This window comes from Bubalus kerabau, chromosome 5, assembly GCF_029407905.1.
Source record: "Bubalus kerabau isolate K-KA32 ecotype Philippines breed swamp buffalo chromosome 5, PCC_UOA_SB_1v2, whole genome shotgun sequence".
Lineage (NCBI taxonomy): Eukaryota > Metazoa > Chordata > Mammalia > Artiodactyla > Bovidae > Bubalus > Bubalus kerabau.
The window spans coordinates 110,462,741-110,475,811 of record NC_073628.1 but is presented as its reverse complement, the minus strand read 5'-3'; the positions used below and the strand labels follow the sequence as shown (position 1 = coordinate 110,475,811).

Sequence of the window (13,071 nt, the reverse complement as noted above, 5' to 3'; positions counted from 1 at the left end):
TTATTTTCTAATTGGTTTAATTTTAAATTTAGCATATAAACAAAATTTAATTGGGTACAGTCTTTAAAAGTATATACTCAGAAGTTAAATGGCTTGGCTTAAACCCTGGCTCTATTAGTTTCTGGCCAACTGACTGAGTTACTTAATTTCATTAAGCTTCTGTTTCATCTTCTGAAAAAAAAAAAAATAGGGTAATAATTATAATTATCGCTCTCACATGCTGTTATGACAATTAAATTTTACAATGGCCATTACAGTAAGTCAATAAATGTTGCCTGTTAATATTTTTTTTCTTATGTCCAATTCCTAAATCAAGCTTAATATGTAAAATCTAACATGAGTGTTTGAAAAAAGCAAAAGAACACGAACACAACAAATCTTCAAAACATGAGAACAGTTTTCACATATCCTCTAAACAAGTTAGGAGTCTATCAGGTACAACGTTCTATTACTCTCTACAAATTACAGTGAATTTAGTCAATGCTCTAACTTTATAAAATCTTTACATACTTTTTATTCACCTACTCAACAAGTGTTTAAAAAGACCAGAGTAAGAATATTTATGTGGTAGTTGATATTTGATTGTATGACCTCGAGAAAGCTATTTAACCTCTCTAGCCTCAGTTGCCCTAACCGTACAATGAAGACAATAGGATCTCCACCTCATAGGCAACATCTAGAACAGTGCTCAGCACAGAGAAAGTTCTAAGGAAGGACTAAGTAACTATAAAGCACTGGTTCCTAGCATGGTGCTAGATACTGGAGATTCGGGGATAAATTACACAGTACTTGCCTACAAGTACTTGCTTGTGAACTGTAGTGTTGGAGAAGACTCTTGAGAGTCCCTTGGACTGCAAGGAGATCCAACCAGTCCATCCTAACAGAGATCAGTCCTGGGTGTTCATTGGAAGGACTGATGTTGAAGCTGAAACTCCAATACTTTGGCCACCTAATGCAAAGAGCTGACTCATTTGAAAAACTCTAGGAGGAGAAGGGGACAACAGAGGATGAGATGGTTGGATGGCATTACCGACTCAATGGACATGGGTTTGGGTGGACTCTGGGAATTGGTGATGGACAGGGAGGCCTGGCGTGCTGCGGTTCATGGTGTCACAAAGAGTCGGACACGACTGAGCAACTAAACTGAACTGAACTTGCCTACAAAGCAGTCAAGACCAAACGGTATATACAATTATCTACACATAAGGAATCCTTGTACATCAAGGCTATATATTGTCACCTTGCTTATTTAACTTATATGCAGAGAATTGCTGGGCTGTTAAGAAGCACAAGCTGGAATCAAGATTGCCAGGAGAAATATCAATAACCTCAGATATGCAGATGACACCACCCTTATGGCAGAAAGCAAAAAAGAACTAAAGAGCCTCTTGATGAAAGAGGAGAGTGAAAAAGTTGACTTAAAGCTCAACATTCAGAAAATTAAGATCGTGGCATCCAGTCCCACCACTTCATGGCAGATAGATGGGGAAACAGTGGAAACAGTGACAGACTTTATTTTTCTGGGCTCCAAAATCACTGCAGATGGTGATTGCAGCCATGAAATGAAAAGACACTTACTTCTTGGAAGGAAAGTTATGACCAACCTAGATAGCATATTCAAAAGCAGAGACATTACTTTGCCAACAACGGTCTGTCTAGTCAAGGCTATGGTTTTTCCAGTAGTCATGTATGGATGTGAGAGTTGGACTATCAAGAAAGCTGAACACCAAAGAATTGATGCTTTTCAACTGCGGTGTCAGAGAAGAATCTTGAGAGTCCCTTGGACTGCAAGGAGATCCAACCAGTCCATCCTAAAGGTGTTCATTGGAAGGACTGATGTTGAAGCTGAAACTCCGATACTTTGGCCACCTGATGCGAAGGGCGGAATCATTTGAAAAGACCCTGATGCTCGGAAAGATTGAAGGCAGGAGGAGAAGGGGACGAGAGGATGAAATGGTTGGATGGCATCACCAACTCAATGGACATTAGTTTGGGTAGACTCTGGCAGTCGGTGATGGGCAGGGAGGCCTGGCGTGCTACGGTTCACGTGGTTGTAAAGAGTCGGACATGACTGAGCAACTGAACTGAACTGAACTGAAGGAATCCTTGAACTTGAATTCAAGGATAAATAAATTTTTCATAATAAAAATTAACATTTTTAAAACCCAAAATATTGCAAATTAGCATCCAGAATGGGTGATGGGTGCACTGGGGTCCAATATATTATTCTTTTACTTTTGTGTATGTTGTAAATTTCACATAAGAAGAAGTTGTTTTTAAAAATGATAAATCACTTTCCATCTCAGAAGGTAAGCCAAAATTACGTGATTTGAAGTATTTACTTTAACACAGATGTCTTTATACTACAAATAAACTCTGTCGACAGCAGTGCTTAAAATTCAGAGGTTAAGAATTCCCTTGACAAGACTGCCACCTACTGGATCACCTTAAATTCCACTATTCACATTTTGTGATTTAAACACAAATATAATCCAATAAAAAGCAAGGGTTTCTTTTTTTTTTTTTTTTTTAAAAAGGGGAAATTCAAGTATTTAAAAAACACCCCATGCCACAGGAAGTTATGTCTGCTGTGTTAAACAAAGTATTGCTTGGGCAAGTCCCATTAGCAGAAGCAATCTCAGTCAGGTTTAGTTTGGATGTTTAGAGGTCATCTGACAGAATGTGTGAAAAAAGAACCAAAAAAAAACAACAAATTTGGTAATTATTGCTGAGTATATGAACACATGGTTGTTAGACATTACCATCTACATTAATTATGTTAAAATAAAAGCAATATATTAAGTAGTTATACATGGAATGAATTTTTTTAACTATTCTACTGTTATACAAATGGGTACATCTGGTTTAGGTAAAATTTCTAATGAAAGCAATATATATCATTCAAAAAGTGCTTCATCTCAAACAACTTAGGCAGAAGTTGAGATACTATGCTCTGGAAAAATGCCTTAAAGTTACTCAAAAAGTAGCTAAGTAATGATGAAGGCATTAATGTCAAAGATTATTGAGAAGAGCCTGAATTAAGCTGTCTTATGAATATGAGAATATGGGCAAAGGCAACATTTCTAAGTAATTATTATGTGAAATATATTTTAAATGTATGTATAAATGTTTAAGTTAACAATGAAAACATAAATAGGCATTCAACTATTTCACCTATATTCACCAAGGTTTCTATATTCAAATTAATCCATCTTGGAGCTTCTCATTGGTAAACGGAAGGACTGCTTTATATACAAGCATAGTACAGGCCTCTATAGTACAGGCATAACATATCATTTAATCATAAAACTTCAATATTTGTAACTACTATTTTTTTTAAAGTTAAATTATCCAACACCTAACACTTCTTTGCCTGTGTTATTCATATACTACAAACTGGTTAATGCCCTTTTTTATGCCAAAGAGAAATGCCTTTTATTACACCAGAAGGAAAGTACTCAGGGCATTTTTCAAAGACAAGGGGTTTGACTGGGCTCCTGGCAAATTCTGGGACAATTTGAGCACCTAGATAATTAAACACTACAGTGAATCATGAACTATTTCAGGAGAGAGGGAATTCAAGAGTGAATATCAAAAACAAACAGTAATAAATGGAAAAACAAAAAGGGAGAGGTCTGGCTTACAGGAGAAATGTCAAGGGCTGCCTAGAGAAAATGCAAAAGATGGAAAATTACCACTTTGCATTCATCATGATAAAGATTGGATCAGACAAGAATTATGAATGAAAGCTAAACCAAAGAGAAAATTTTGATTTAATGAGAAGCAAAACCAAAGAGGAAATTTTGATGAGAAGCAAGATATTTTCCTCGATCTCCCAAAAAACTGCTTAGCAGTTACAAAGCAGGGGAGTGGGGGGAGGAATTACAGTGGAGAAATCAGACATCTTGGCTGGAAATCAAAAATTACCATCACCAGAAAGGGACAGATGGTTATCAAGAGCCTCCACATGTGATACACTGTGAAGGAGAGAAATCATCTATGCAGCAATAAATTATCTGCATCTAATCATGAGGAAATATTAGATAAATCCAAACTGAGCAATGTCATATTAAAAATAGGGAAAAGAGATGTATTCTTCAATAATGTCCATGTTTTAAGACAGACTCTGGAAATCTTTCAAAATTAAAGAAACCTAAAGACATACGGCAGCTAAACGCAGTATCTGACCCTAACGTGAATCTCAAACTGGATGGGTGGGAAAGGACATTACTGGGTTCACTGGCAAAATCAAATAGAAGGTTACATAAAAAGTATTATATGGAAAATAAGTTTACTGAAGATGATACATGTAATGTGGTTAAATAAGAGATAGCCCTACCGGTAGTTTTCCTAGGAAAGACACATTTCCTAACGAAGTAGATAGGGAAAAAGCATCATGGTATATACAACTTACTCTTCAATTGTTCAGAAAGCAATCATGTTTTTTGGTGTGTGTGGGTGTGTGTGTGTGTGTGTGTGTATGAGTGTGTGTAGGGAAGGAAAGATTGAGACATAGACTAAGAAAATGTTTGGAAAGCAAATGGGATAAAACGTTATTAGTAGTCTGAATATACATGTATTCTCTGTACTAGTTTTATTGTTTTAACTCTTCTGTAATTGAAATTTTTTTCCAAATAAAAAGTTTAACGCATTGCTGTATCTACTGCTAACAAAAATTAAACACAGAAATAAATATAGAAATGCATGCACACCCATGTGTATGTATGTATGGGTGTGTTTATATATTTAAAACACAAATCTCTTAAAGATTCTAAAATCTCAGTAAATAAATGGACTTTTTAATAATCAAAAATGATTGAGAAGGGAAGGTGTCTGTCCTATATGTAAATAAGGAAGAGCAAGAAAAAGCCCAAATTGGATTCAAACAGTTACTACTGAAAAAATAAAGCCATTTCATGTTTATTTACCCCCATCAATTGAGATTTTCAATGAACCAGTTACATCTAACTTATTTAAGTGGGGAAAACATTATTATTGTCATTCTCACTTTTAAATGGAGAAACTGAAACATGGTGAAAAGCCACAGTCAGTAATACAGCAGAGATTCAATAGTATGTCTCTTGAAACAATAACAATGTCAATACAAGTTTTTGATAGTATGTAGGAGCAAGCTGCTTACCTTTCAATAGCTAATTCTTTGTTAGAAAGTTGCTGCACTGTAATCACAACCTTCTTCTCTATTCCTTGTTTTAATTTGAAATAAAATTTATCTCGATCCTTAGGCACAGGACTGAAAAATGCAAAAAAGAACAGAAATGATCAATAATTAAAAACAATAAAAAGGTCATCTATTTCAAGGTTAGAATGAAACAAGAGTATTTAACAACCTTATTAAGATATATAAAACTTTCACCTTGACACAAAGTAAATACAAACTTTGGTTGTATCAGTTTCAGGTGTACAGCAAGTAAATCAGTTATACACATACATATATCCACTCTTTTCTGGATTCTTTTCCCATATAGGTCATTACAGAGTACTGAGTAGAGTGCCTTGTGCTTGCTATACCATAGGTTCTAATTAGTTGTCTTTTTAACATATAGCAGTGTGTATATGCCAACCCCAATTCTCCCAATTGATTCATTTCCCCTCACTTTCCCCCTTGTAACCGTAAGTTTGTTTTAAATCAAAACTTTTTAAATTATATCATTTCAAATTTTAGTTTTTAAATTTTAACAAATTTGGGAACACGGTTTATTTAATTTTAAGACTGTTATATTGCTGGTTTAGCTGGTTATATGGTTATGAATGCTTTTAACACAGTTAAATCCAAGGCAAAACAAGTGAGAAAAAGAGCTTGCTTTTAAACATCCAGAATTAGATGACTGTGACAAATCCAAGAAAACACAAATAAAAGATGAACAAAGAGAAATAGATCAAGCCAAGTTACATTCTAGCCTAGGCCAGACTGACAATTCTTAAGAATCAGTCCATTAAAACAGTAAGTGTTTGTAATATAAGCTGTCTTATTTGAAAAGGAAAAATACTTTCACTAACTTATTTGGCCTAAGTCTCAATTTCTATAACTTAAAAAAAAAAAAAGATAAAATACCTACCTAATAATTATTGTCAGAAACAAAGGCAAAGTAAAGGCACATAGGTGATCAATAACAGTGTAACTATTTCTTATTATCTGCCTATTTTTGAACTAAAGAACAACATTCCAAATATACAACAGAAGGAAATAATTAAATGATGGTCAAATCATACAAAATACTACTGACAACTATTAAAAACAATTCTAATTAAAAATATTTTAGGGACTTCCCTGGTGGTCCAGTGGTTAAAAACCCACCTTGTAATACAGGGAACACAAGTTTGATCCCTAGTCTGGGAACTAGGATCCCACATGCCATGGAGCAATTAAACCTGCATGCCACAACTAGAGAGCAGACATACAGCAACTACTGAGCCCATAAGACAAGATCCCACATGATGCAACCAAATAAGTATTTAAAAATAAATGAATAAATAAAAACATTTTAATGGAAAAATTCTTACATGAAGTTAAAAGTAAAAAAACTACATATATATATATATATATAACTGTAAAAAATACACTCCGGAGGTGGAGGGGGAGGGATAGTAGGGATTGTACATACTATGTTTAAAATAACCAACAAGGACCTACTGTATAGCACAAGGAACATTGCTCAATATTCTGTAAAAATCTAAATGGAAGAAGAATTTGAAAAAGAATACAGACTTGTATACAGATAATTAGCTGTACACCTGAAACTATTACAGCATTGTTAATCAACTGTACTCCAATATAAAATACGAAGTTTAAAAAGTACACCCTAGTATCAAATATTTTTGATAAAATTGTGATAAAATAAAATTTATTTTTAATAATTTTGACAAAATAATTTTTAAATTTTTATATTAAAAATTATTTTTAATAATTAAAGTGATTATTGCTGAAAAGACCAAAAAATTTTATTCTAATTTTACTTACTAATTTTTCTATAGTAAGTATATCAGTATTTTAAAATATCAAGAAAATAATTTACATAAACTATCTGAAAAGCCTGACAAAAGTGAACCATGCATCCACCAATGAAGTTTTTCTGTATCATCCTAAAGCTTTATAACAACAGTGTACAGTTTCTGGAACCTATATATTAGTCAATATTATATTTCAGACACAATACTAATTTTTATTTTTTTCAGATAATCTCACCTAAAGTTTCCTTTTCCATCATCTTCTTTTACCTCCAAGGAGACACTGAAGGTAAACACATCACTGTCGGGGGTAGGAATAACCGAGTCTTTAACATCAGATACTTGTCTAGAAGAACGTTTGAAAGCTGTACAGAAACTATATAAAATTCTGCTTACCTAAAAGAATAAAAGTGGAAATAATATTAGACAAAGATTTTAACTGCATTTTGATCACCTCTAATTCTTGAATCTGTAATTTCTCAAGGTCACAATGTTCCTAATAGACAAAGTAGATATAGGGTAAGCATGAATACATATAGAGAGAGAGAGTGAGTTTGTAACATATAGTGTATACACACACACAGACACACACAGCTGACCCTTGAACAACACGGGTTTAAAGTGCCTAGGTCTACTTACACTTTTTCAACACTAAATACTACAGTACTACATGACCCATGGTGGGTTGAATCGGCAGATGTGGAACAGTGGATAAGGAGGAACCACTAATATGGAGGGCCAACTATAAATTACACATGAATTTTTGACTGGGCAGAAGGTCAGTGCCCCTAATACACTCCACCTCCCCAGCACACTGTTCAAGGGTCAACTGTAGTTTGTTTCTTTCAATCTGGCATTTAATAAACAGCATAATAAAGATGTTTAAAGTCACAAACGAAGTTGCATGTACTTATAGATGTTTCTAGGACTCATAAGATACTATATTGCAAAGAATGAATCCTAAGACAATTACTAGAATGATGCTGGCATCTAAATCTTCCCGGTGAACACACACAAATGAGGTTTTAGCCCAAGTTGTCAATTTCTCCTTTCACTTCCCTCAGCTTCAGAGGGCTAGATCCTGAGCCATACAATAAACTCTGTTCTTTGCAAAATGAAACAAAACATGGCAACATGATTTAAAGAGCTTCCAGTGTTGTTTCCCAATGCTGTTGCTATATAAATGTGTCACAAAATGAATGAATCTGAAACGTTTTTATTTATTAGTATTAAGCCACCCTGGTGATTACTTGATATATAAATATGCATATATATATTATAAATGACTTACTCCCCTCCCCTAATATGGAGGAGCACTCTAAATCTCACGATCTTCCAGAGGTTATTATCTTCCTTGGTTCCAAAAGAAGTACCATATCATCTCAAATTTGTATTCTTGAAGCACAAAAGACCTTTGAAATCTCTCAGGTCACCCACGCATTGAACAAATAAAAACAAGATGAAATAAGAATGATTTAAACAAAAGTAACATTTTCAAAATCTCACACTGGAAGGTACTAGTAAAGAGACTTCTCTGAATATTAACAAACCCTTTACTTTGGATAAAGTGAATTCAAATTATTCTTGGTATTAGTCTAAGATTATAATATTTTATAATTCACTGGAAGTAAGAGAACTCTCATTAACAGAACTTCTTAAAGTATGGAGGTCTTTCCTCAATTTTCTATTTTTGCTACATTCTTATATCCTACCTTATCTCATACACACACTCCATCACAAACTTCAAAAACTTCCAGCAGCCACACTTACACCTAAGTACTGAATGATTATCCTAACTGCCTTTCCAGGCCCAAATCAATAGTTATCTAAATTAACTGACTTATACATTTTAACTGTATAAGAATGCTGCCTGTCATCCCAAAGTTGAGCTTCAGCAACAGCATCATATTTGTATAACACTGCTTGTAAAATGTTAATGCTATTATTATTTTATATAAAAAGTAAAATTAAAGGATATTAATAAAAACTTTATACTTCAAATTTTATACAATTAAGCCAATGTTCTTTTAGTGTCTTCTGTGTATTAAGTATATGTTTTAGGGGCAAGGGATACAACAATGAACATGGAGCTTAAGTTTCAGCACAGGTTAAGTTGAATGTGCTTGGGGTGAGTGGCAAGGAATCATTAGGTAACACAAAAGCAGACATGTTCAGTCTCAACTGGATCTTTAATTCACTTAGCACAATAATTTAAGTGTTAAGGACAACAGAATCAAAGAATATGCTGGAAATAAGTCACTAAAGAATATGCCTAGGTAAAGTGTAAATATGCGCTTTAAACTTTTTCAGTTGAGTACTCCCCAGTTCCTAACTTCAAATACAATGTGAAGTCTATTATTTACTTTATCTATTTTTAAGAAAACAAATTTTAAACATATTTTTAAGAAAACATTTTATGTGAAAACAGAATACCTATGATTTTTGATACATTAGTAGAGTTGAACCTAACCATATTTATTATTCTCTCCTATAGTCATTTCATTTTCTTTGTATCAGAGCTATCAGCAAGCCTGCCGTTTGAGTCTACACCAAAAAAAAGTCAAAGAATTTGGCAAATTCTAAAGCATGGGCAAGGGTCAGGAATTTCTTTTTTAAAAACCTAAGTATATGTGGTGGAGCCAGAGTAGCAGAGAATGATGGGAGTAGAGGGAGTGGAATAAGACTACAACTTGCTGTTTTTGAAGGAAGGGCTCAACAGTACATTAACAACAATTTAATCCACTCCTGCATTTAATCCTGACTATGTCTTAGAAGTTGCTATTTCCAACAAGGTTAAAATCATTTGTGACTTCTAGAGTCTGTGAATAAGCTGGAAGGATGATCCAAGAATGGGTAAGGTAGAGTGGCTTAAAAGACAATGATTATCAGTATCTATAGTTATTGGAACAAATTGGGTAACTGATCTCATCATGAAAAGAAAATTTAAGACATAATACCATGGAAAATATTCTATATGCATCACACTATTAAATACACACACACACACAAAATCTAGAACAGGCATTTTCTTTGCAGATGTCAAAAGGTTTATTAACAAATAATACAGTACAATTTTCCCCCAGGAGGCAGTTCCTATAGAAAGCACTGGTTAAACACAAAAGTATCTCTTGGAGTGGTAGCTGTTGTTTTTGAAGAGTTGGGGAAAAGGGCACAGGTAGATACGTGGAAAGGAGATACACCAAAATCTTAATTCTGGTGGAATTCTGAGTAACCTTTCTTTGGTATTTCAGTAGTTTCCAAATTTTCAAATATGTAGTACATGTTAACAGTTCAAGAAATACTATTAGACAAAATATTTACTTAAATAACACAGCCAATTCTTCTAAAATAAAGCCCTTTCACTAAAAATGGTGAAAGAGAATCACTTCTTTTAAAAACAAGTATCAAGAAAATGTTCACCCAAAAAATAAATGTAGAAAAATCCTATAAAAGAATACCTATAAAAGAATACCCAGAAAGGTATGTGTTAAAATTTTTTAAAACTTGCTCAAATATACTAATAAAAGGAACAAAAAAAAGGCATTATCAAACAAGAAATTTTTTAATAATAAAAATCAACTTATTTGAGAAAAACACTAACAACTTCCAAATTAATTTCTAAAATAAGGTATTTTGCTAAAATACCATCTCAATAAATATATGTTTAGAAACAATATTTTCCCAAAGAATTATGGTTTCTTTTATGTAGTGGTGTATCAGCAATCCCAAGAAAAACCAGAGCATTAAGAATAAAGATCTTCTTAATGATATTCTTGGTATTTATCATAAAATACAGCTGAATGCCTTTAACAGAAGATGATAACAACTTGCTTCTAAAATACAACACTGAGAACTGCTAGTAAGTATAACATCCGAACAGAAAAATCTGATTTGAAGGAAACAGTTACACTGACTAGTAGAAATAAATTCTTAAAAGAGTCAACTAAGACTTTTAACTGTATCGTTAAAAATAGCTTTGTATAATACATCCATAAAGATTCAACAAGAATAAGTGCCTCTATGGCTTTTTTTACTATGCTTTCTGATACTATGCTTTGTCTGCAATTCTTCACCAGAATGTTCCCTGTACAAAGATCATCAGCATTAAGATACTTCTGGCTGGATCCCCCAACTCTTTTGCCAAAGACAATTAACATCCACTCCAGCAGAGTCCCTCAGAAGAATACCCAGGGTAACAGATCAAATACATCCTAACTCTCCTGTGGGAACCCCTAATTCTCATGTCATAGGTCCAAAAAAGCCATCACCCACACTGGGCTTCCCCTCTACCACGGCTGGTTATCTGCTGCTTGTGGAATTTTATGGTGAAATAAAAGCATATCACAGTGACAAATGGTAGTGGCAGCCGTGCTGCAACTTTCTGTTTAGAAGTTGTCTTCTTGCTTTTAACTGACAAACTTCTTCAAATCTCATCCAGGGACTCTGCAAACAATGGAAAACAAATTAGCGACATTGTGCATGGTACATATTTAAGCAGTAAGAACATCTGTTGTCTGTTCCAGAGCTATCTTTGCCAATTGTCTGTACCCATTAAGAGGGGCCCATATACTAAGAACTAATGTTGTCCCTTCACCATAGAACAAGAAACTTCTGGGAACCAGATAATCAGACAACCAGTAAATGCGACAAAAGGCAAGTCATTATTTTTTGAGAGGAGAGAGGAAGGTATCAGACACCTTCTATAAAAGGCATGAGTAAAACCCAAAGGTTGCTGGAATGACCAAGATATCCCTTTATAAAGCATAACTGAAAGGTAAAAATCTACATTTACTTTTTATAATAAAGTAACAGGAAAGTTGTTACTGAAAAATACGTGGGTCTTCAGAATCATATACTTCCTCTGAAAACCAGCTTTATTATCTATTCTGTTAGACTTGGGATACGGAAATGGTAACCAATTTATCACCCAAACCAGAACACTTTTGAGAATAAAATAGAGGCTTTAATAATATACTTAGACAACAGGCATAATCTATGACTGCTCCAGGCAAAGAGAAGTGTAAGATCGCTAGTCTAAATAAATACTATCTCTGTTATGGAGATGTTATGAGTATCAAGTAAGTATTTAACATAGTGCCTGGCATAAGCCCTATGTCTATACTGGGTTATTTGTATTTAGAAATGATCACTCATAATAAAATTGAATGACGACTGTCAAGTATTTTCCTCCAAACAATTTTACCACCAATGTCCCAGAATGTAACACTTTGAAAAACTTACTCAAAAAAACTAAATACATGAACATCACTTTCTCACAATCTACAGGTACCAAATACCCTCGCTGCTGCTGCTGCTGCTGCTAAGTCGCTTCAGTTGTGTCCGACTCTGTGCGACCCCATAGACGGCAGCCCACCAGGCTCCCCATCACTGGGATTCTCCAGGCAAGAACACTGGAGTGGGTTGCCATTTCCTTCTCCAATGCATGAAAGTGAAAAGTGAAAGTGAAGTCGCTCAGTCGTGTCTGACTCTAGCGACCCCATGGACTGCAGCCTACCAGGCTCCTCTGTCCATGGGATTTTCTAGGCGAAAGTACTGGAGTGGGGTGCCATTGCCTTCTCCAACCCTCTCTAGAAATATAGTATTTAATACTATAGCCAAAATAGGCCGAGAATCCCCTCCACTATTTTATCCACTGCTTACCCACTGTTAAAGCTCTCAAGATGACAAATAACCCCCCACATAAACAAGTGGATGCTATAATTCAAAAAGAGAGTTTCATACCATCACAGTTATGAAAAATGCTTGCAACCAGGTGCCTTTCAATTTCCTTCCACAGCAGTGTTTCTGCCTCTCCAAGAAGCAGGTTCTCCAATTCTTCAAAGTTCATTTTTTTAATTGTTGAGTGCCAATTATCCAGAATCCACACAGGCATGTTAAATGATGGTTGCCAACATGAAATGCCAGAATTCTACCATCTGCTTCCCCACCTCTGTAGTGGAGTTGTAAGGATCAGAAATAGACTCCCTAATTCACAAACACACATACATTCTTTCAACATATTTATATTCACTGTCTCCTATGTACCAGACACACTTGTACTCATTCACTCTATCAAACACTTGGCCAAGCAGTCAGTACATGCAT

General features: G+C 34.5%; 1 protein-coding gene across 5 annotated transcripts in view; it reads right to left on the bottom strand.

Annotated features, from left to right (window-relative positions):
* RABGAP1L (RAB GTPase activating protein 1 like) overlaps window positions 1-13,071 on the bottom strand; it is a 742,566-nt gene that overhangs the window by 625,699 nt on the left and 103,796 nt on the right. For all 5 annotated transcript variants that reach the window (XM_055582719.1, XM_055582720.1, XM_055582718.1 and 2 more), the window contains exons 6-7: window positions 7,205-7,362; window positions 5,141-5,251 (exon numbers count right to left, since the gene is read on the bottom strand). In XM_055582719.1, the coding sequence (XP_055438694.1) occupies window positions 5,141-5,251; window positions 7,205-7,362 (269 nt within the window). The remainder of the gene's footprint in view (window positions 1-5,140; window positions 5,252-7,204; window positions 7,363-13,071) is intronic.